A 25101-nucleotide genomic window follows, 5' to 3' on the forward strand; every position below is an offset into this window, starting at 1 on the left:
AAGTAAATCATTAATTGTTAGTTTGAAGACTTGGTTTAAGGTTTGGTGAAGTTTCAACAACATGAATAATGTAATGTAGTTTGTGTTTATGTGTGTGTCTCTCAGGAAAGATTATATATTTTGTGCGTGCTTGTATGTGCGACATGTTCATGGCTTATAATGACACTTTGTGAGCGTTATATCACCATGTGGATAAACTAGTATTTTTTGCATGACTCAGGGTGTTGCAATGTGTGTGTATCGGATTGTCTTTGGTAATCAGGTAGAACAGGTACTTTCCATGGCAGTTTCCTTGTACACACCAAGGAATGATCAATCCGGCGCGTTGTTTTGCCTTCACTGTGGTGACAGTCATAGCTGAAAGATTTCTGTTTTTTTGTTCGTGTCCCACTCTCATGATTATCTAAGATTCAAATTTTATACAGACGTCCACTTGGACACAAGAATCTGATATTATTTTGGTGATCAAACATCAAGGTCACTGTGACCTCACAGAATTTACACGCAAGTCGTGACAAAAGTTTACACAAATGTCTCATATAACAAAATGATGACGTGATGACATGTAATATCTAAAAGATCAAAATTCAACTTCACTTGTGATGTTCTGCAAAAACAATATTATCCACTGCCATAATTTAAGAGTAGGGTGTTTAGATTGTAATCATAACTTATGCTTGGTCAGATACTGACTCAGTGGCACTCATGTTGGACTTTGTTTCTCTCAATGAATTTAGACACTTTAAAGCAGGGGTGTCAAACATACGGCTCGTGGGCCAAAGCTGGCCCACCAGAGGGTCCAATCCGGCCCACAGGACGACTTTGCAAACATTAACTGCAATTTTTCAATAAAAGTAACTTAACAGTTCCCATTTAGTTTATGTGGTGTGGTGGTCCGGATTACTACACAGATGTGGAAATGAACATAAATTTAAAATCACTTCTAGATCTTGATAAGTTGTAAAACAGTATATTGTTCAGTTCCAGGTACCTGTGACTGAATGTATTTTGCCTTTGTAGACACACTGTGATCTGAAAGTTGTAATGTGCAAATGATGAACTGAAGCATAATATTGTTGAAATTGCACTGATTTTTGTTAAGAAATCAGTTTGTTCAGAATGTTTTGCAAAAAGATAGTTCATTAACTTTAACATTAACTTTTGTCATTTGTCTCGTTTTTGTTGTTTTGTTTCTTGCTTTTGTCATTTTGTGTTTCATTTTTGTCTCGCTTGTGTTTTTTCTCTTGTTTTTGTTATTGTTTTGCTTTATTCATTGCTTTATGTGTCGTTTTTATCATTTTGTATTTTTTTTCTGTCTCACTTGTGTTGTCTATTTTTTTGCCGTTTTGTTTCCTTTTTTGTAATCATTTCTAGATCTTTTTCTTTTAGAAGTTATAAAATACTATATTGTTCAGTTCCACGTCTCTGTGACTAAATGTTTTGTGCCTTTTGGATATACACTTTTATCTGTAAGTTATAATGTATAAATGATAAACTGAGGCATAATATATTGTTGAAATTGCACTTAAAATTTCAGTTTGTTCATAATGTTTTACAAAAATATAGTTCATTAAATGTGAACCTTTGCACAATGTACTTTTTTAAAAACTAAAACAAAGGGAAACATTTGGAGTTGTGGTTATTTATAGGTTATTATGCTGTGATTTTACTAGTCTGGCCACTTGAGATCAAATTGGGCTGAATGTGGCAACAGAACTAAAATGAGTTTGACACCCCTGCTTTAAAGCCTTCATTTCCCATATTATAAGAGTTTGGACAGACAAGGATATAAACAACAACTTGTCTGGTTGGAGGAGGCACTTAAGTGCAAGGCGGTAAAATAGTTGTTTTTAATAGTTTAATAGAGGTCACACAGAGAGTTGGAATTAGGCAGCTGAAAGCACCTCACTAGCATAAACGCTTAAAAAGCCAAAGATGAACATGTGTGCCTCTTTTCTGCAGATCCCATATTCAGATAGCACTGAATAGAAACAAAGTAGAGCTTACATGTTGAATAAAATGTCTTTTAAAAAAAAGTGGCAGGTGAGAATATTAATGATAATAATCATTAATAATCAATATTTTTTTAAATACTGAGATGAAATTTTAAAAATAATTCAAACAGTATATATATCGAGAAGTGATGCATGCAATATGAACAATATTTTTTGCTTTTTGCACTATTCTCACTTTAACAACTGTCACTTTGCACTATACATATACATATATATATATATATATATATATATATATATATTTTATTTTTCTAGTTATTTTATAGCTCTCTTTGCCTTATTCATAGTGTGACACCGACAGCCGAAACCAAATTCTTTGTATGTTGTGTACATACTTGGCCATTAAAGCTGATTCTGATGCGAGGACCTTTTGAGTGAGTGATGACTGTCCTCACATCAAATACTAACACTATAAGATAAGATAAGATAAGATAAGATAAGATAAGATAAGATAAGATAAGATAAGATAAGATAAGATAAGATAAGATAAGATAAGATAAGATAAGATAAGATAAGATAAGATAAGATAAGATAAGATAAGATAAGATAAGATAAGATAAGATAAGATAAGATAAGATAAGATAAGATGCTTTATTGTCATTACAAGGGTGCAATGTAATTCTGTTCGGCAACATCTCTTGTAGCAGCTAGGTGTGTGTGTCTGTGTGTGTGTGTAAACGTAAACAAAAAACTCTTTTTATGTTTATTTTGTTTCCCTAAGCAATTATTTTTAGAAATATAATTGTATTAATATAGCTCCAATATTAACACAAAATCAGTTTATGCTGTCGGGTTGCAGAGTGTTGGTGGTGGTTAGCACTGTCGCTTTGCAGCTATCGGATCCTTGGTTTGCATCCTGGCCTGGGATCTGCATGGAGTTTACATGTTCCCCCTGTGCATGGGTGGGTTTTGTCTGGGTATTCTGATTTCCTCCCACAGACCAAAAACATGCTGAGATTAATTGGTGATTCTAAATTCCCCAGGGTGTGAATGTGAGTGGGATTGTTTGTCTCTATATGTAGCCCTGTGACAGACTGGTGACCTGTCCAGGTGTCCCCTGCCTTCACCCTCAGTCAGCTGGGATAGACTCCAGCCCCCTGCGACACTACAGAGGATGAAGCGGTGTGTAGATAATGGATGGATGGAAGTTCATGCTCTCTCAAGGCAGACGTGAAGATTCTGTTTTGCTGTTCAGCTGATATTCAGAGGAAACGTAATTGGATCATTGGACTGGTGGACAGCAGCACCTAGAAGTTAACAGACTGTTAGTGCCTCAATGAAGGAAAAAAAAAATCTTTTTCTTTGCTACTTCTTCCCATCACCTGATGTTCAAACCGTGAATGTTTGACAGGAAACAGACACAAGACAGTAAATCGGAAAGAATTTAATTTTTATTCCAGATTTTTGGACTGAATCTAACATGTAGCTTAAAGGGACACTGCAGTGATGTAGCAACGCTAAAGTTTGTGGACTCACCACAGTTATATTTACCAAAAAAACAGGAAGAGATCCAAAAATGTTGGTTCCTACAAGTCCCATAATGCCCCTTGACAGCATCTTATTTTATTATCTAATCCTCCGAATCCTAACACCCATTGGCAGTTTTAAAGGGCATGATTTCTTTTTGAGAAAGATCACACAAATTATGCTGATTTATCAGCCAGAAACGTAAAAATAGAAAGAAATGGGACATTTTCAACTTTTTGATGGTCCTTGAACTAACCATCTCTTACGTTTGAGCTTCAAATCTTAATATTTCATCAAAAATAACCCTTTTGAGGGATCATCTTGTCTTCAGGTGCCATCAGTATGTTGTGTGGGATGCAGGCCTTCCAGTATTTACAGCATCTGACACAATGTCATGTTTTTTAAAGCATTTTAAGCACTTCATCTCATTGTGTTGTAGACAAAGATATACCAACGACACATTCCTTTTGTAATTTAGTTTGGAAGTTGCTGTCAGCGGTAGCAGGATGCGACAAAATATACCTTACTGAGGATGGGATTTGCAGAGAATAAGGGAGGGAAAGGTGGGAGCTCTGCTCTCCATCTCAGTTTTAACTCATTCTGACTGATAAAATATTTAGAATTTTTTTAAACTCACCCTTTTTTAGTCCTTAATATATATAATGTATCTTTCAGAAAATGCCACATGTATTCAAGAAATGGCAATATTTTTACTGATTTAAATACAGCAACAAAAAAAGTCTAAAAAATACAATCAAATACTGCAAAAATAATGAAATACCACTTTATAAATAAAATACTTTTTTTTAATGTGGACACCATGTAATGCCTGAGTAAGTAGTGAGTAGTGATGGTCATATACAGGCATTCAACCTTCTTCTTTTTGGCCTGTTTGAACTGGTCGCCTGTGCAGTGTCGATGGGGAGCTATAAAACTTTTTTCCCCGTCTTTACATGAACACTGAAAAGAAAACTGTTGTTTTCCCTCCTGCTGGTTTGGACCCTCATCTTGCACATCGCTGCGCCGGAGGCTTGGCATCTTTTGTGTTGCAAAAGTGAAAGTAAAAGCAGAGTTTTCTTATTAGACGGAGCAGGTTTTGCGCGCTGGCTGGATGCGTAGGTCATTTGAGGATATAGGGTTTGACTTTACCGCGCTGAAAACATACAGCAGCCAGATTTACGCAACTGAGCATCATCCAGAGAGACTCGACAGGTAGGCAGAAATATTTTCCTCTGATGGCACAGTGTGGGCGCACTTATCCAAAATGCGCATTCATGGATACGCAAAGATGTCGGGGGTTTCCCTTCTATTCACACTTATGTATTCGGTAATTTATGAAACATTTTTCCTGAGAGTTTATAGCTTCTATAATGAATTATGTAACTCTTTAATAATGTTTTTTTTCTTTGACTTTACTTGAGATACTTAGGATGAAGTTTGCAGAAATGCCCTTGTTTTTTTTTTTGTTTTTTTGTTTGTTTCATTCTAACTTAAAATAATCTTAAAGTACCATCTACATTGATATCAGTTTTCATAAGGGTCGAAGTTTGTTTTCAGTGTGATGTTTCATATGTCTTTAAACCCACAACTTTCAGCCTTCATCACGCAAATCAATTGCATTTCACCTGCGCCACTGTGCGCACTGGTGTGGGTGTGCCCGCAAGCGTTGCCCCCCATGCGCTAAAATGGTGCATGAATCAATAAGAAGAGGCGGTTTCAGGGAAAGTTGTTATCAAAAGGGTATTTGGGGGGATCTCCAGGCTACTTGAATGATAGAACTGCTAGGAAGCACTGCTTATGAGACAGTGAGGTGGTGGCCACATGTGTAGGAGTCTACTGTCTGTGCTCAGAAACATGGATTTTCACACAATCCTGGCCAAGTTTTAGCTGTATTTAAGCTTTGCCTTTTCTTAGGTGTAGTTTTTCTCACCTGTTTTATGTTGTATGCAGTTATGTGTCTTTGACTTTCTGATGAGGATTTTGCTATGGAAGCATGTGCTGTGGTGCATTGTTTAATCTGCCCAGTTCCTCATAGCTGAAGCAATTTCACCCTAGTGCCTTTCCCTTTGTGAAAACGTTAAAATAGTTCGTGTGTATCCTTCATCCATAATCTGAAGCTGATGCAGATAAATAACAATGTAAGAGAAAACTTTTTATGTTTTGATCATGCGAGGCACAGAGTCAAGATTTATTGGTTCGCAGATAAAGTGATCAGATGAAAGTCCAAACTGGTCACTGGAACCTCAAAATAAATTGATTCCCAAACAGAAACAAAAGTTGGCAGTAAAATCGAGATGCCTTTGTACTCACTTAGACAGGAACATGTTTGTTTGGACGCAGTGGTGAACAGAAACTACATACATTAACTGAAGTACTGTACTTAAGTATAATTTTGATGTGCTTGTGATACGTCCACTCAACTACATTTTTCTGACAGCTTTAGTTACTTTAAGGATGACAGTGTTACATAATGGGTAGTATAAAAACAGTTCATTACATGTAAATCAGTGACATGCGATGTTTTTGCCTTCTTACAAAAAGCAGTGTGACATTTTGGAGTGAGTTGTTAACAGCTCCACCAAACCTTCTAAACTTCTCATATAGTTTCATATCAGTAAATATTCAGATGATCCAGTAACTCACCGAAAATCAAAGATTAGAGAAGAACTCCCAAAACTAAAAACAGATTTATGTATCAGAACTTTGTTTTCTCTTCTACTGCCCCTGTATATAAAACGGCTACGCTCAAATGAAGCCATAATACATCAGTCAGACAGACTTTAACTACATTTTGCTGCTACTTTTACTTAACTAACAATCTTCATAATACTTTTACTGGTAATGCAGCATTTTTGTGTTGCTGTTTGGGCACAATTTTTTGGTAATTACTCAACTCTAGATCATCTGTTATTTTAGTGTTTTATTGTACTCAAGGTAACGGGTAAAGGTTACCCATCATCAAGACAAGCAGTCCAGTCGTTCCTTGGTACCAGCAGTGTCTCTTCTGTCCCATTTTCAAAACTCGTTTTATCCTGTTTGATTAAACAGCATTGGGAGTTGGAGTGTGGAGGAAAAACAAGACAAGTGCATTTACACGTTGACATTTTTTTCCCCAAGACTGAAGTATAAACTCCCTCAAACATTCATACCAACAGCCGTGATGTTCTAATCACAGAGGCACGGGCTTCACATGTACCTGGATTTCATCCATCCATCCATTATCTATACATCGCTTTGTCCTCATTAGGGTCACGGGGGGCTGGAGCCTATTCCAGCTGACGTAGGGTGAAGGCAGGGACATCCTGGATAGGTCGCCAGTCTATCACAGGGCATTCACACCGACGGACAATGTAGAATTAATAATTAACCTCACAATGTTTTTGGACTGTGGAAGGGACCGGGAGTACCTGGAAAAACCCCATGCATGCACAGGGAGAACATGCAAACTCCATGCAGAAAGATCCCTGGAAGGCTGGGATGCAAACTGGGGATCTTCTAGCTGCAAGGTGAAAGTGCTAACCACTACACCACTGTGCAGCTCTCTGTATTTCATTTCTGATCAAATCTATTAACTCAGGTGTCATTTAAAAGTATCCAAGAGAAAAGTAAGAGCACACAGTAGTACAGTATGTAATGTGAACCAGGTTTTAGTCTTCATCAGTTAAAAATGTTGCAAGTCCACACCAGTAAAAAAGTTAGTTTCATCTGAACAGTGACAAGATCTGTTGTGTACTGATTGTAATCAGTTGTGTTGTTTGTTTTTTGCCATGATGCAATAGGTCAGTCTTTCTTTCTTTCAAAGATCATTTGAGTGTAGTTTCACTTTAAAACAGTCCAGGATTATGACGCACTTCCAAGTAATATGAATGAAGATGAAAACCTTGCTATAATATTAACATTGGTACAGTAGTTCTCTGCCAGTAAAACCGTCTGGGTGTCGACAACAGAAACCTCTTTGTTGCCTTTTCATGGTCACTTCCTTCATTCTTTCCCACCTGACTCTCCCAAACTGCTTTTCTCTGTGCTCTATATTTGCTACTTTATTATTACCTTCATGGGCCTTTTATGCCTGTGACAGAGACGCAAGAAAAAATAGATTCTGACAAGGAAGTTGTGGTTTTGGTGAGCTTTCACCTCGAACAGGCCTCTTGAATCACCACTGTACAACTGTACTCTGTATTTCTGCCGCACTATAAGTCCAAAAAAAATATATACAAACAATGGACTTGTATTTATCAAAGTGTACAGTAGGGCCAACTGATTAGTGCATCTGATAAACAGCATTATTGCAATTATCAGCCAATTAAATAAATTATTTTAAAATGGGTTAGTTTGGCTCTGGTGCAGTGACATCTCTCTATTTGTACTCATCGGAATGTGGTCCTGCCCACTGCACTTCGATTAATGACATATCTGGAGTGATAGCATATCAGCATTGAAGCATCTTTCTTAAAACTGGTGAAAAGCAGCTAAAACCTCTTCTTTTCCAGTAAAAAGCTTCTTTGCATCGAACAAATATTGGTATTTAGTCAGTTTTCTGTCTGTTTTTGTTGGAGAGGTTTCAGAAAAAGACGTCACTGGAGAAAGTTCGGGAAATAAAATAACATTGGAATAGAGCTGCAATGATTAATCGATTAGTTGAACAAGAGTTTAACAACTGATTAATCGATTGGAGAAGGTTTTTACTTTTTTTTTAAAAGTCTAAATTCTGTGATTGCAGCTTCTTAAATGTGAGTATTTTCCAGTTTCTTTCCTTCTTAGTGACAATAAACTGAATATCTTTGGACAAATCAAGGAATTGATCAACATTTTTCATCATCAACTAATCAATTAATTGAGAATATAGTCATTAGTTGCAGCTCTATGTTGGAATAACGTTTGGCCACAAACCTTCACCGATAAACAAAACAACATCATGTTCAGACAAAACACAAAGAAAATGTTATTTCACCAAACCCATGAAATTAAGTTAAGAAATATTTTTCTTTGTAAGAAGTTTGGCTAGTCTTTGATCACACTAAAATGTGCTCTTTTAATTAAACACATTTAAATTAGTGAGCGAATTTGGAGATTTTTTTGTGTGAAACTTTGGGGTATTACAAATTTCGACACTAAGGTTTTAAATTTCTCTACAACTGTATATTGGCTACTGTTTATCGTTATAGGTCTTCTTGATTATGAGTCATCTTTATTGATATTAATCGGTCAACCATCACTGCTCAAAGTAAAATTTTGACTTGATTGACAGGTGGTACTAAATTCCTCTCATTATATTTAATTTGTTCAGATTTTCCTCCCCACTATAGTTTTGTTTTCATTTTGGACATTTAATTTGAACAGTTCTTTATTTTGGTGATAATTTTATCTCTTGAATTCTAAGCATTCGATACAACTAAAATTCATATTTGAATAGTAATAACAAAAATATAGTTTTTTGTCATGCTGAATCCATGTGGCATATGTCTAAAGACACATTTACACTAATGAAGGTTTTCTTAGATATTTGTGAAGCACATTATAAAATATTACATATGTTACAGCGTGAAAGTTAGGTAGATATTCTTGAAACAGTTGTACAGTAAGCAGGGCTCACATTATAGGAGTTTTAAATCCAAACTGATTTTGTAATCGACTTGCGTCACACGCTTAACCCTTAACCCTTTGATGCACAGTGTGGGTCAGGAGATGCCCATTTTCCATTGGATTTGGGTCACTTTTGGCCCATGTTGCGCATCAAAGGGTTAAAGAGAAACTTCACAGATATTCTTCTCTCTAATCTGAGACATGCATATGATTGAAAAACAATGGTGCATCCCACAGTGCAGGTAAATATTAAGACTATCATACAGGAAAGAGCAGTCAGGGAGCAGAGCAGCAGCTTGTGTGATCTCATGGTGAAGTTGACAAACAAAATGGAGATGGTGGTGCAACAACCTGCTGCAACACTAAGAGAACTGTTGTGGAAAAAAAAGCTGAAGGCTAAAGGAATTTTGGGTGGGAAATGTTGTTTATTGAGACCTGAGTGCATCATTTTAACAGTTTTAATATCTAATGTTTATGTAAGGGCCAGAATGTTCATTTTGTAACAGCATCCAGTGCTGTGGGCAGTAGCATGGAAATTGTACTGGTCCAGATTTTAACTTGTAAATGTCAAACATCATTGATATTCATCTGGACAGCCCTGCAGCAAATCAGGAGATTTAGGACCAGATCTATTCTCCCTATTGCATAAGCAAACAAGAAAAGCACTCAGAGAGCGTAGTACTCTGTCAAGGCTGCTCAGTTGTTGTATAATTACTGACGGATGAAATCTTTAAAAAAATTTGTGGACTGCAACGGTCCATTTGTAGTAGGATCACTATCATGTGATCGTCAGCAGGCAGCTGACGTAGTGTTCACTTGTCATAGTTACAGTGATGCCGTGCTGCTATCTCGCGATGATACAGAAATCTTGAACAATCCGTGGATCCAGACTATAAGTCGCAAATCTAATCAGTTGGTCCTTGTGTCCTTTCTGACCCAGTGGGCCAGAAATTCCCTGAAAATTTCATCCAAATCCTTTTTTCCATTTTTGAGTAATGTTGCGAACGGACAGACAAACCAACACAGATCATCACATAACTCTGCCATGTTCCTTGGCGAAGTAATAATTTGGGCCAAACATCAGGTCATACCAAGATCCAAGACCAGATTTTTTCTTCATGTATCAGGAGGGCTGAAACAGAAGTTAATTAGCCTGAAAAGGAGCAAGATATTCCTGGACGTTTAGCAGAATTACCTGAACGTTAAATAGATGTATAATAAGGCATTAAGAATAATTCAATTCAATTAAATTTTATTCATATAACGCCAATTACAATTCAATTGTCTGAAGACACTTTGCAGAACCGATATGTCTGAACACCCAGAGTAGCTTTCAATGGGAAGAAACCTTGAGCAGAACCCGACTCATATGGGGTGACCCATCTGCCGCTGGCTGGCGGGTTGAGAGGGACAGAAGAGGTAGAGGGGGTGGAAAGGGGGAGCGGGAGGGAGAGGGAGAAGAGGGACGTCAAGGACAAGGAAACATATAACACACATTGGGATACATAAGAGTAACATAGATGATACATACAAAGTACAAGCCAAACATTGAAATGATTCATAAGTTTACTGTTATGGTGTAAGGCTCTTCCATTAAATATTCTACATATATAGCTGGTAGTAAGATGCAAACAATGTGTAGATGAGCATATCATGTACAGAAAGGGTGATAGAGAGTAGATTGGTGGAAATGGGCAGCTGGAAGCAGTGGGCTGGAGGAAAGTCAGCAGCAGCATCCCACAGTGGGACATGATGGAGACTAGACCAGTTGGTGGGACAGCAGCCACAGATCTGAAACATCCAGCTCTGGGACCAGGGACACTCGGAGAAAGGACACAGGGGGACGCATATGAATGCAATGCAATAATGGTATATATAGTAAATACATACAAATGAGAGAAGGGCTCAGTGCATCCAGAGAGGTCCCCCAGCAGCCTAGGCCTATAGCAGCAGAACTAAGGGACGTCAAAGAAGAAGTCAGTTGTGCCCCATACATGCGGACTCCCAACTGACCCCTCAGGGTCACCCGAGTCAGCTCTAACTATAAGCTTTGTCAAAAAGGAAGGTTTTAAGCCTGGTCTTAAAAATAGAGAGGGTGTCCGCCTCCCGAACCCAAACTGGGAGCTGGTTCCACAGGAGAGGCGCCTGATAACTGAGGTCTCTGCCTCTCATTCTATTTTTAGAAATTCTGGGAGCTACAAATAAGCCTATAGCAGATGCAAAACAGACATAATCTGATAAGTGAAAGTCTAGATGATCAGCATGTTTAATAAAAATGAAAACCAAAATGAGAACCGTGGTACAGAGTGATGCTATTAGTAGGACTGGTTTCCTGTTACGTTCTTTGTCGAAGTGAAGAAAGTCTCTTACTACAAGTGCTCTTTTGTGTCAAGATGACAAATGATGATCAAATATTTTGTGATTTAGAACATTACATTCGCTTGAAGTATTTACTTTTCATCCTCTATGATTTTTGACAGAGCTGCAGGAAGAGCAAAGAGGAAGCTTAATGTGGGAACATGTGCAAAGCTTGATGAGAAAAAAGTTGTGGTTGCAGTGATGCTGCTAAATATAGGCAGCTGTTAAGTTTAATACATTTAATACAGTGTTCAGGTAACTTGTGTCTAGTGTCTGATGCTTTTATGCTCTTTGTGCTTCAATATTTACATTTTTTACGGATTTTACAAACATTCTTTTTCTTTCTGTGTGCATGTGTGTGTTATCAGATGCCAAGATGCAGGAAGTAGACTACTACCCCTTTAGCCCTTCTGACTTTGGAGATCTACCAGGTTGGTGTTTCTTATCAAAGGTTCCTGACAGATTTTCTGCATTGTGAAGAAACATGAAATGCTTGTTTAGGTTCCAGAAACAAGTTTATAATAATTGTCCTACACAAACCAACAGTATCAATATAATATAGAAGTAGTAAAAAATCTTTTATGGGGTCATGACGAAATCTTCTTTATTCAGCGACTGGTTGAGCCAATGAGAACTCACATGAAATGATAAAATAAGGGAAGTAGACTTTGTTAGTTCCAACAGTCTGTTGAATGAAACAAAACAGAAGCTATAATATAATTTTGCAAGTCCAACACATACTGATATTGTCACAGAAAAAGACAAGAAAAGCACTCAGAGCGCGCGGTCGGATGATTTTAATCAATTGTTCCCTGTATCATTTCTGACGGGTAAGTCCTGATAAGACCGCAGTGGTGGATCTGTTATAGGATCACAATCATGTGATTGTCAGCAGGCAGCTGACGTAGTGTTCACCGGTTGTCATAGTTACAGTGACGACGTGCCGCTATCTCACAATGATACAGAAATCTTTAACAAATCCATAGATCCAGACAATAAGCTGCATCACTGCCAAAATCTAATCACTTGGTCCTTGTGTCATTTCTGATCTTCCTTGAACGTTTAATCCAAATCCATTAGTCCGATCTTGAGTAATGTTACTAACAAAAAATAAGACATTTTTTTTACTCAGTGAGCCACTTGGCATTTTCAAAACATCAGCTGGATCAAAAATATCCTGTATGACTCCAGTTCGGAGCTGTAGTAAGTTTTGTTTCTAGCTTGCTGTGCTGTTGTGTGGTCTTCTTCTGGACATTCAGTGTTAGTACTCCTCTAAAACTTGGAGATCACTTCCCCATATACTTTCCACTGTTGTCTTGATTAATGCTGATAACCTGTTGGGACGTCTGACTTCAAAAAAATAACAGTTTAGAAAAGCAGTTCCAGAAACTGATGTGAAGGGACAACAAATTGTGAAATTTAACTGGTTCATTAGGAAATGTGAATGGAAGTTAGGAAATAAAACTGTTGTCTGATAAAGTTTATTATTTGTGTTTTAGATGATTTAACTGAATATCTGAACATTGACTTCCTGGGTAAGTTGCAACCAAACCTCTGCACACATGTTCACTTATTATACAGGGTTAGGGTTAGGGTATGTAAGATTACTCATAAAAGTGGTCTGTCACATGACTTACATAGAAACTCACATGTATGCAAAAATAGACTGTTGTCTAATTACTTCTCTGCATTTTGTCATTTAGATACAGAAAAGCTTTTTGACGATCCCACGTTGAACTGTGTGGATGAACAAGACGACTGCAGTAAGAATGTGTTGTTATTTTGCAACTGTTTGCCCCCCCCCAAAAAAAGAATAAATCTTAAATAAATCTGTTTGTAGTCACTTTTTTCTTTTGGTATGTTATATATAAGCATTGTTTTAAGTCTGAACTGTTTGGACCATAATTAATCCATAGCTTTGATAAATTTGTTCATATCTTTTATTATGAACTGGGAAATAAATGAATACATATTTATTCATAGAGCCCATATAAGGCATAAAGAATAAAATATTTCCTTATTTAGTGTAATTTCTGTATTTTGTCATCTTTATCGTCATGATTTGGAAGCCCAGTTTGTAGCAAGAAGAATGCTTAACACTTCCTTAATTTTCACAGTGCTGGGCTTTAATGAAATCAAAACAAAAATAGAACCTGTGGGAAAAAATTCAATTGTTGTTTTATTTTTTCAAGAGGTGCAACAGTGTGGTATTTTGAAAACCCCAAACAGTGAGGAAATAAAACCAATGCCAGCAAAACACATGATTAAAAAACTTTTTCAGTGATGTTTTCAATTCATTGTTTTACCCATTGTGTGCTACTTCCTTTTTTTTTTAAAATTGTCTAGAAAAACATATTTCTCTGCCTTGATTTTCAGTTCAGTACTGGCATGCATGATACCAACAGTCATTTCTGGTTACTGTGTCTGCTCACCGCTTCACTGACTCTTTTACTTCCTCTAAAATGTACTTCAGGTGACATTCAGAAGGCGACCGAAGTGCCTGGCGAGGAAAGCCAACCACAGAGAAACCAACGAACAGACAAACAAACCAAAAACAGCAAAAAGAGACAGAGAGGTAGATAACCAGAGAAACCCAACTAATCAAAGCTCTACATCTCTTCCGCTTTACAGAGCACTTTTTTGTCACATAAAATGTCATTTTCAGCCAAAAAAGTATGCAAACCTGCACTAAATTACCAGTTTTGTTTGCTTATGCAACACAGTTACATTTATCGTCTTCTCTCTCCAGTTTCCCAGCCGCTCTGCACTGATGAAAACACCAGAAGAAAAAGGCAAAAAGTAGCAGGTGACGAATCCAGACTTTGATTTTCTAACTATTTCTGATATTTTCACTTCAAATGTGATCATTGCGAGACATACAACCCTCACTTTCTGCTGTCGGCCATCAACTGACTTCATGACCAATGTTTTATTGCTGTCCTCACTATCATTTTGATAGTCATGCATTACATTCCAGAGTCCAGGTTGCGCAATGACAATATCTTCAAATCAGCTAAAGATAAATGAAGGATAGTCATACAGCCGCCATGTTCCTTTCTCTCTTTTCCAATCTGATAACAATTATGGGCATTATTCTCTGCAGAATATTTCAATAGAGTTGAGATCATTAAAGGATTCTGACTTTGTTTTAGTAGATTTTTTTTTGATTGTTTTAAAGTGTAAATGTATTTGCTGTAGTTTCAGGCAGCTGTTAGTTTCCATTCATATATGTTATGACGATCCTTGAGCAGAACTTGAATTTGCTTCAGTAGTCACAGTGATGAACAAAGGAGAGTCCACCTGTTGTGTTGGTTCACCACATATGAATGGTTTTGTGGAAAATTCGTAAGATCTTCTCCTTACTATGTGAAGTGCTATGAGATGATGTATGTTGTGAATTGGCACTATATAAAAAGAAAAGCACTCAGAGAGCACAGTACTCCACCAAGGCTGCTCAGACATATCAGTCTCAACAGAGGATATCTTTAATAAAAAAGGACCTTGTACTGAGCACAGGCGTGTGTTCTGCATGTGTACGTTATGTACGGATACCGAATCGTGTGACCTAAATCTGTAGGAGCGGCGGGAATTGATGGGACTCAGAAACACCCCCACTATTACTCAATTGTTCCTTGTATCATTTCCGACGGATAAGTCCTGATAAGTCCGTTGCGGTTGATTTGTACTAGCATCGTGATCATCAGCAGGCAGCTGACAGCGCAGCCACGCTCCCTGGCGGAGTAATAAAATTGAATTGAATTGATGTTGTGACTCATTTATAATACCTTAAACACATTGCACATATTTAAGCATAATTTCTTGGCTTCAATGCAATACAGCAATAATGTTTACTTCACAGTTACAGTGAGTTTAATAGTTCATTTTCATTTCATTGGAGATGGAAATTCAAATAATTTAAAAAAACACATATCGTGACTAATCATGAAATAAGTCATCACAGGTCATATATTTATATTTATTAAAGAGTAGGCCACAGAGACATAAAAAAAACTTTGTCTATAGCAATAAGAAAAATGTTTAAGAGAATGTTTGACAGTCTCACTTAAATGCATTGTTTTCGGTTCCAAGTTCGGTTTAATGAACAAAACCCAATTCTACACCCTCTCTGGCTCATAAACATCTATTCATCATTCATAATGGAGCTCTTTTATCCTCCATCCCTCTCCTTCCTGGACCTCTAGTCATCCCCATACATCCATGCAAACCTCCCCACGGTGAGGCTGCAGCTGGCAGGGACTGGTGGTTACCATAGCGAGACAGGGTTCATAGTCTAAAAACACATCCACAACTCTATGTGCCCCGTCACCTCCACCTGGTGCACTCCTGTCAGCCTGCTTTGAGGCCAACATAAGAAACCCAGAAATCCAAAGATTATGTTTAAACAAGCTCTTTGTCAACAGTTAGTAAAAGAAAATTCCATTTAACAGGTGGAACAATCCAGTAGAACCAGGTTCAGGGAGGGCAGACGTCTGCCTCGACTGGTTGGGGTGAGGGGAAAGTCAAGAGAGAAGAGATGAGCAGTGAGATATAAAATGAGAAAACAGTATGAATGGAAACCAGTAGCTGCCTGAATAAGTTGGAGAAATGCGTCCAAACCCTACAACAGCATGAATTCAGATGGCCACCTGATTCATTGTTGAGAAGCTAAGGTATTTTAATCTGTTTCGATGAGTTTTCTCGATAAAAATCTCCATTAAAAGGCTGTTTTAAAAGACTAATCATTATCTTTTGGTCTGAGCTATAATGTTCAGACAGTTCTGCGGCTCGTTTTTATTGTCTTTACGTGAAGTAAGCTAAGAGCCCTGTTGTAATGTTTCTTCTTTAAATCTTGTAGGTCAAGCAAAAACCAAAGAGGTACAGGCTGAGCTGACATCTATCCTTCCAGGTGAGTTGTTGTGACTTTTTAATAACATTTTTGGTGTAAACAGTTAAGATTTTAAAAGATTAAATCGGATGTTAAAATCTACAGTGGGTGGTTAAGGAGAAAGAATGACATCACTGCTGCTGCATTTTGAGTGTGCAAGCAAACAGTAATATATTAATCAAATATCAACACCAACATAATGTGTTATATGCAGCTGTGATGTTACAGAGACATTAATCAGACCACAACAGAACTCTGAGCATGTGTACTTCAGAGATTGAATGCCATTTTACAGACAGCGCAGTTGACTCATAGGTGAAAGCGATGCTGGTTGGTTTTGCTTGACTTCTCCAGGACTGAATTACAAACAAAGAAAACAAGAAGTTTATTTTAGAGGGCACCAGATGAGCGGTCGTGTTGATGAATCAAAAGAAGAACTTTTATGTCAGTCCACTTCCTCCACATCATTTCAGTGCTTTTTACATATCAGATTTGGTTCTCAGTATGATCAGAACTTGCAGCTAAGTGTTGACAGTTCATATGTTTAAGCCGAGCTCACTTTGCTGTCTGCTGTTGACCTGATTTTTTGATGCCCAGCATTTTATTTACAGGATACCCATTCGCTGAATGCCATTGCAATCAGCAAATATTCCTGGTCTCTCAACATTTTCAAGTCTCTCTATCTACAAAAACATTTTGACAAAAAAGTCACTTGTTATTTGATGAAAAGCTAAACCTTCAGCTTGTTTTCATTGTTCCGACTCCTTTCTGACACGCTCAAGGTTAGCAAAACAGGTTTGCTGGAAATGATAAGAATGTTTCCTCTGGTTGCAGAAACCGATGTGGGATCAGTGCCAAATCCAACAGATTCGTTAAGTGGCCTTTCCACCACTCCACCACCAAGAATCGTCCATCTCTATCCCTCCCATTCAGCACCTCCCATCCCCATCCAGATCATCACCATCCCAGATGCCGCAGGCTATCAGGTGGTCCAGCTGTCTCCTCCTCCTCCTGTTATTAGGTTTCCACTCTCCAACACAGCTACTGCACCTACATACATATTTGGTAAGTTAATTATTCACATACACAGAGTTAAAAGTTTTGAAGTTTAACGAAGAACATTCCAGCGCAGCAGCCCTGAGAAAAGTAATGTCTGTGAAGCTTATGGTGTTCAGTTTTTGTTGTGGCTAAGAGACTGTGTTGAGGAAATGAAAGAGGAGTCAGATGATATACAGTTCTGACTGCCCTAAAAAAAATCAGAAAAGTTTGGCTTTGATACGGCTGTGATTAGCAACCACAGATCTATAATATAAACATATGTGTGTGCATGTAAAATACCTGAAATAAATGAGAAACTTTTCATATACACTGCCAGTCAAAAGTTTGGACACATTTCTCATTTTGACTGATAGTGTACATAAACATATTTTTGATGCCAAAATAACTCTACATATTCAGCTTCTTCCAGCTAATGTCTGTTTCCATCTTAATACATTATTTAGCCTGTTGTTTCAGTCAATTTCTTGTTTTATTGTCTTAAATGTATATCAGTTTTATTTATTATTTGATGTCTATTGAGCATATTGCATCGGCAGTTTATACTCTTACCCCTGTTTCTAATATAGTTCCTGCTACCTCGCCACCATGCAAACGCCGGCTGCCACCACTGTCCCCAGGTGAGCAAAAAACTCAATAATCTGTGTTCGCAGGAGTCTGTTTACATGTGCACATGAGTGGGGATCTTACTCCGACAGTGGTTTGTTAGTTATGGTTCCACCGATCCAATTTTGCTTTTGGAAACTATTCTTCAACAACTGCTGTGCTTGAATGCAAATTTTTTTTTTTTTAATGGTTTACTATTATTTTTTCCTTTGTGTTTGTAGTGGGCGGTGCAGTGGCGCCAGTCCAAATGAGTTCATCCCCAACAGGTTCTCTGTCAGACAGTGCTAGCAAAGCCATGTGTCCTCCCTGTGCATCACCTCTTTCCCCCAGTATTGGTGAGCATTAATTATCTGTCTTATTTTCCCCCCATGGAGTTATTGACATGTTTCAAACATCATGATTTGTTGTGCTTCAGAGATGTCCCAATGTAAGGAATCGCCTCCTCCTCAGTCTCCCACTGTTCCCGATATTCCACGTAAGTTACCACATGCTTTGAAGCCTCTATTTATATTTTATCTACAATTTCCTGAAAAAACCTCATGTTTTGTGGAGAAGCAGCTGGAAAGTCCTTTGTATTTGTTCTTCAGAAGGCGTAAATGACTACATTCAGGAAGCCAAAGCCCACATGAATCAAGTCTGCCAGGATATGGAAACAGGTATCAGCCTGACCTCGCATTACGTAGATGTGCAAGTGAGCCAAAGAGAGGCTCTGCGCTCTGGCAAAAACACAAACAAGTGCCTGGAAAAGGAGTTGGTTATCATGGGAGATACAGATCGGCAAAAAAGCTTGCTGGGACAGAGTCAGGTAAGAGTGTCTATGGAACGAGCTGTAGACTGATCACATCGAGTTGGGTCATTTGGATGAGGGGTTGTGAAGTTTGAAAGAACATGTGATGACGCCAATGCTATGACTTTTATTGGACAACTTAAAATTAATCCTCCGAACCCCACAAACCATGATTGTGAAAGACATATTTTCTTAAAGATATCATCCAATGACACCATTTATCAGAGCCAGAAATTACAAAAACAGAAGGAATCATCAGATTTTCAACTGTCAGAATGTCTTTAAATTAGTCACCTGTGAAATGCTGGATACTTAACCAAATAAAGCTGAAAATTGTGATATTTCATCAAAATTACTTTGTACTTCATGTCTCAATTAATTATTTGCCAAAAAATACACCATTTGCTCTAAACAGAATCTGTAAAAAAAAAATAATAATAATAATAAAATATAAGGTTCCGACCTCATTGATGCAGCTGTAAAGTCATAGCTTACTTTATATATTCAAGTAAGTAAATATAAAATAAGTTACACTCAATCTCTCCTCCTTTGTTTGACTGTTGGTCACTCAGCTGTGACTAAGCCAAATGACAAAACTTCAGCGACTTTAAAGCTAAAACCGGGTTTAACTGCAGGCTGTGTCTACACAGAGAAGATAAGAGACAAGTATGGAAACAATTAAAACAGTTATTTTTAACTTGTTCACAAAATGACAATAAAGCTTCTTAAATATAGTAAAATATGCATTTTCTGAAGAACTGCCATTTCTTTTCCAATGTCGATAACACCAGTGGGCACCTGGAATATAAATGTTGCACATTTTATTAAAATAAATAAAAGAAATATTTATTTTTATGTTTTTTTATTTTTTATGACATGAAACAATAGAGATGCAAGACTTTATGTTGCAGTGAAAAATGGGACCATTGAGTAAAAATGTAGCAGAAGCTAGAAGTACACAAACATTGCTTGGAGTTCAGAGGGTTAAACAACAACAAAAACAGTATTCATCGATTATTATGTTATTTGTACACAACCAAATTTCATATCTTTGACCACTTTAATACTATGCATGTGCTTGTTTATTTGACTTGTGAAACTCATGATTGCTATATTTTATCCTTCTCCACTCAGATCTTTGGAGGCTCAAACGGAGACAAAGACAAACGCTACATTTTGCTACTTGGCAACGCTGGCATGGGAAAAACTAGTCTGATTAAGAAGCTGTGTCTTGACTGGTCCAGAGACTGCCTCCCCCAGTTTGACTTTGTCTTCTTATTGGACGGCAAACAACTCTCTTTGACGGAGCCCATCTTCAGCCTTCAGACACTCCTACTCAACCTCTCCTCCTATGCTCCTTCCTGCATGGACCCAGAGGCAGTGTTCACTCAAATCCTTGCAGCCCCTAAACGCGTTCTCATCATTTTTGACGGGTTTAACGAGTTGCGAGAGTATGAGATGCTACTCCAGACTCAAGAAAAAGACTTGGTGACATCCCTGCTGAAAGATAGTAAGGCACAGACCTTCGCAGTAAAGCAGTTATACTCTGCCATCCTTCAGAGGGTTCTGCTTCCAGGCTGCACTCTTCTACTCTCCACCCGCCCCAGAGGCTCTGCCCTCCAGGTACTTCGGCGCACAGACAGTCTTCTGGAGATGTGTGGCTTCACCTCAACAAATGTAGAGACATATTTGACCCAGTACTTCACTGATCCTGCCCTCAGAGCATCTGCCCTGGACTGCTTGAAAAGCAGCAGCTACCTCCGTCTCCTGTGCTGGAACCCCGGACTATGTCGGCTGGTGTGCTTGGTTTTGGAACAGTGTGCAAGTTTGGAGGTCCTACCAAGAACTTTAACTGGGCTCTGTCATCAAGTGCTCTGTCTGAAAATGGAAAAAGAGAGGAAGAACGCATGTGCTGAAGCCCAAACACAAACACCAGGGCAATCCGTACAAGATAAGACACAAATCTTAAATAGCTGTCAAGTGAAGAAGTGTGACGGAAGCAATCAGAAAAAGTCCAGAAAACAGCAGCGCACTTCCTCTGGCAGCCGAAGATCAATGAGGACAAAAAAGACCCAGGTAGACGAAGTGGATGAGGAGATGAAGAATGATGTTGAGGGAGCAGATAGAACAGAAGAAGGAGAGTTGCTGTCCCAGCTGAGTTCTTTGGCCTGGGAAGGGGTCAAATCAAACTCTTCCATCCTTCCAACAGGGCGAGCTGTGCCCAGTAAACTCAAGGCATTTGGCCTTAGGATGGGACTCATTCTCTGTCATCACCTCAGGAAAAGGCCATTAGTCTCAAACAGTGAGAGTGAGGGAGGAGGAAGAGGAGACAAACATGAGATGGGAGAAGAAAAGGGAAACAGAGGGAGCACAGACGTTGATGTTGATGATGACCTCATTCTGTTGTGGGCGAACCCTTTCCTTCAGAGTTACATGGCAGCGGTCCATTTGTCTTTGTCAAGGTAACAATAAACAGTTTACTGATTCTTTAGAAAATAATTGGATACCATGACAAATAAATAAATAAAATGTAGCAGACAGGCCTTGATGCAGACTAAATAACTTTCAGCCGTCATATCTGCTGTCTATAGTGTGTTGTTTGATTAAAAATGAAAGAGTCTCAATCCCGTTTCATTTTCAGTCCACTGGCGTCTCTGCAATTCCCTGACCAACTCTCACTTTCTGTTTCCTAGAACTGTGACAGATCGGACCTTTCTCCAGACCCTCCCTTTCCAATTAGGTGCAAAGGGCCGCCGGCGGCCTCAAAGGGAGGAGCTCGAGCTCACTCAGCGATTCGTCGTCGGCCTCCTGTTCCACAACAGGACGGAACTGCAGAGGCTTCACTTACACTCAGAGAGAACCCTCAGAGATGTGGTGGTCAGCAAGCAGGCTTCAGTAATTAAACACCTGGAAGATCTCTCCTACAGTGACCTGAGCCCCTCCCAGGTTCTAGAGGCCTGCCATTGTGTTTATGAAGCGAGTCACACGAGTGATGAAAGTAGCAGAAACAGTGGCAGCACGCAACTGGTGACTCACCTGGCAGTGAATCTTCCGGAGTTCCTGACGTTTCAGGGAGTTCCACTCAGTCCACCAGATGTGTTCACGGTACAAAACGCTGTTGAACGAGGTGGAGCTGAAGGTAGAAGCTTCTGTTTGGATCTGGAGAACTCTCTGATACAGATCTGTGGACTCAGAGCTCTTGTGGGCCTCAACAACATCAACACATACAGGTAGTGTATTCTAAAAGCTGTTTGGTATTTGGTTTGTTTGCTAAACCCCTCCCCAAAACACCAATAATCCAATCACACCATGCCATTCCTATTAAGGTGGGTCTGCAGACCTAATAGGCAAGGCTATAGAATAGAATAGCCACTTGACTGACATTCATAACACACACTAGTTGGTGCACATTTGAATGAAATTTCTGTGCATTTGTTTGCCATCAGACTGGTAAAATTTAATTCAAAAAATATGTGTGTAAAATATCACACTATATACATTGTAAGCATTTTAAAGTAATATAAATAAAAAGCAATATATCAGCGGTTAAAATAGTATAGCAGCAGTTTGAAAACAGCACTGACTGTCTTGTGCAAAAGATTAAGATATGAAAAATGCTGCACATTCAGATTCATGTGCAGCATTTAAGATGTTTAAAGGTCCCACATTGCGTCCCTTTTCAGCAAATTTGAAAAAGTTTCACATATGTCCAATTTTACTCTGACCTCTAACTGGTTTTAGCCCTGTTCTAAATGGGTTGTGTCAGTGTCTGAAGCTTTAAAGGGTTGTGTTGTCTTTTTGTAGCCTTTCTAAAACCAAGAACACGACTAAAAGTGCAATGAAAGGACTGAAGTGTAAGTTCATCTGTTCTAACATATATTCAGTGACAAATTAAAGGAAAGGCCAACATAAAAAGTCCCTGCCAGAACAACTATAACTTGTCTTGGCATTGGGAAACGCATCTCTGGAACTCTACTGCAGCACCATTCTTCCAAAAGATTTTCCCGCATTTGGTGTTTTTGTGATGGTGGTGGAAAATATTCTGTGGCACATCATTCCAAAATCTCCTGAAAATGTTTAGTTTGGTTGGACAAGTGGGCCCAAACTATGCAGCAAAATGCTTTCTATAAAAAAAACAGAGCCATGGGATCCCTTCACGGTAGAAATCAAAGGCTCTGGGGTTGTCTTGCTTTTGGCACCCATTTGGAAGTTTCAGTCGTGAGCATGTCCATTTAGAGAGAGTTTACAGAGAGTCCCAAGACTGAGGATCGTATAATAATAAACACAAAATGAACACTTTGTGGAAGACTATCCTGGATGCCTCTAGAGTTTAGTGATAGCTCAACACTGACGTTTTTCACATTGGCTATTTTTATATGACACATGAGGTGGGTACAGGTGTTGCAAATTACATTAATTAAGGTCCCATACCTAATTACAACACAACTTTCAATAATGTGATCAGTAACACCTGTGTTTAACCATTTCATGTGAAAATGGCTACTTTGAAAAAGGTTTGTTGGAGTTAAGAAAGTGTAGTTTTGAACAACCCAGACCCTGTCTTACAGAAGACAGTGTTACGTTCGTCCTCATCATGAGAGTGTGTATCCTTGTACTTATAAACATGAAAACATACAAGCAGCCAGATAGGGCAGAGAGAAGATATTTTAAAAAAGCATAAATGCAATGCTATAATTAATTACTCTGCTATACAAGAGCACCTTTCATACACATGTCTTTTATATAGATCATCTGCTGGAGAAGATGCTGATATTTTACATAGAACCTGCAACTTTAGTTTTGAATGTTTATTTATGTCTGGATATATTTATGGAAACTGGAGCTGGACATTAAAAGTCAGTCAGAGACAGTGTTTTCATGCAATTAGTGGAGCTAACATTACACTATTTGGAAGTCACTGGCAAAACTGCCAAGCCTGCTTTTGTGTTTTGGTCTCCATCAATGTTCTATATCATCCAGTGAAACCAGTGTAAAAAAAACAACCCTCTTTGTGTGTCTCTTAGGGCATGCATTGCTGACGTCGTCGCCCTCTGGGAGCAGCTGGAGCAGGCTGGTGAAACGGGGCTCCTACAAGGGGCAGTGTCCACATTTAAGATCCATCCTCTGAGAGCCACACAGGTGTGTCACATTGAGCACCTGGAAAAGCTGGTGAAGATACACGTGCACAAGAGGCTCTCAAACAGGTAATGCACACACATACACAAGTGCATTCAGATATACTTTACTACATACTAGCATTAGCGGTCTTGTTATTGAAATGGATGTTATGCTGAACTGCAGTTCCAGCCAATCAGAGTCTATCCTGGCAGAGGGGGTGCCTGCAGTCAAACAGCTGCACAAGCTGGAGTTTGAGTGAGTAGCTCTGGCATTCGATGATAATGATAAAGACAGTGACAATGATGACGATGATGATGACATTGCCTTTTCCTCTAGGCTCGGTCCAGAGAAGGGTCCCCTGGCTCTTCCTAAGCTATGGGAGCTCCTGCCAGGGCTACCCAACCTACAACACTTGGAGTATGTATATGCATCTTTATTCCTGGTTGTCTCCTATTGCATTATTTTCTGTGTTTATGAGACTGCATGTGCTTCTCCTATCTGACAGCTTCTCTGTATGTTCTCTTTCAGTCTAGAGAACTGTAAGATCGGGGACAGAGAAGCAGAGAACCTGGCTAATGCATTAACTTCCCTCTGTTCCCTGGAGAAACTAAAGTGAGTGCATGCTGACCCCATTCTGATACTTTATTCTGTTTAAAAAGCAAACTATTTCAACTCATGGCGCAAAAAAAAAAAAAAAAAAAAAGCCATGTATTTTGTAAAGTAGCATCATCTTCTAAGTTTGTATTTTCTCTTTCTGGTTTCCAGTCTGTCACAGAACTGCATAGGAGACCAGGGAGTCAAGAAACTGACAGCCACACTGAAGGATTTGCCCAAACTGCACTGTTTAAGGTATATAATGTGCACACACACACACACACACACGTACACCCCTGCACAACACCACCCATAAAAGGCACAAACTGTAAACCCACATGATTTCACTTCCCTCTCCCTCTCTTTGTTTTTTCCAGCCTTTACAGCAATGTGATTTCTGATGAAGGGGCAGAGAGCTTAGCAGCTGTCCTCCCACAGATGGCCTCCCTCACTGATCTTGAGTAAGAGAACTCATTTTTTTATTGCATCTGTATATACATGTATATATGTGTGTTTGTCTGACACAATGTAGAAAAGTTGTTGTGACTTTATATGTATCCCAGCACAAAACACAACAGCTGTCGATGAAACATACGTTTAATTTACACATAGGCTACATGTTTTATATATTT

At 38.6% G+C, this 25101-nt stretch overlaps 1 protein-coding gene across 2 annotated transcripts in view; it reads left to right on the forward strand.

Annotated features, from left to right (window-relative positions):
- The window catches only part of ciita (class II, major histocompatibility complex, transactivator), a 29246-nt gene that overhangs the window by 3171 nt on the left and 974 nt on the right, over nt 1-25101 (forward strand). The window contains exons 1-20 of one of the 2 annotated variants that reach the window (XM_055004995.1): nt 4572-4694; nt 11792-11854; nt 12923-12958; nt 13127-13186; nt 13897-13998; nt 14173-14229; nt 16279-16329; nt 17143-17373; nt 17934-17984; nt 18192-18305; nt 18386-18445; nt 18558-18775; nt 19892-21219; nt 21451-21987; nt 23782-23961; nt 24059-24130; nt 24212-24292; nt 24404-24487; nt 24641-24724; nt 24847-24930. In XM_055004995.1, coding sequence (XP_054860970.1) covers nt 11800-11854; nt 12923-12958; nt 13127-13186; nt 13897-13998; nt 14173-14229; nt 16279-16329; nt 17143-17373; nt 17934-17984; nt 18192-18305; nt 18386-18445; nt 18558-18775; nt 19892-21219; nt 21451-21987; nt 23782-23961; nt 24059-24130; nt 24212-24292; nt 24404-24487; nt 24641-24724; nt 24847-24930 — 3485 coding nt within the window. In that variant the 5' untranslated portion in view covers nt 4572-4694; nt 11792-11799. Of the gene's footprint in view, nt 1-4571; nt 4695-11791; nt 11855-12922; nt 12959-13126; nt 13187-13896; nt 13999-14172; nt 14230-16278; nt 16330-17142; nt 17374-17933; nt 17985-18191; nt 18306-18385; nt 18446-18557; nt 18776-19891; nt 21220-21450; nt 21988-23781; nt 23962-24058; nt 24131-24211; nt 24293-24403; nt 24488-24640; nt 24725-24846; nt 24931-25101 lie in introns of those variants that run through there. The other variant, XM_055004994.1, reaches the window with a different exon arrangement.

This window comes from Amphiprion ocellaris, chromosome 19 (assembly GCF_022539595.1).
Source record: "Amphiprion ocellaris isolate individual 3 ecotype Okinawa chromosome 19, ASM2253959v1, whole genome shotgun sequence".
Lineage (NCBI taxonomy): Eukaryota > Metazoa > Chordata > Actinopteri > Pomacentridae > Amphiprion > Amphiprion ocellaris.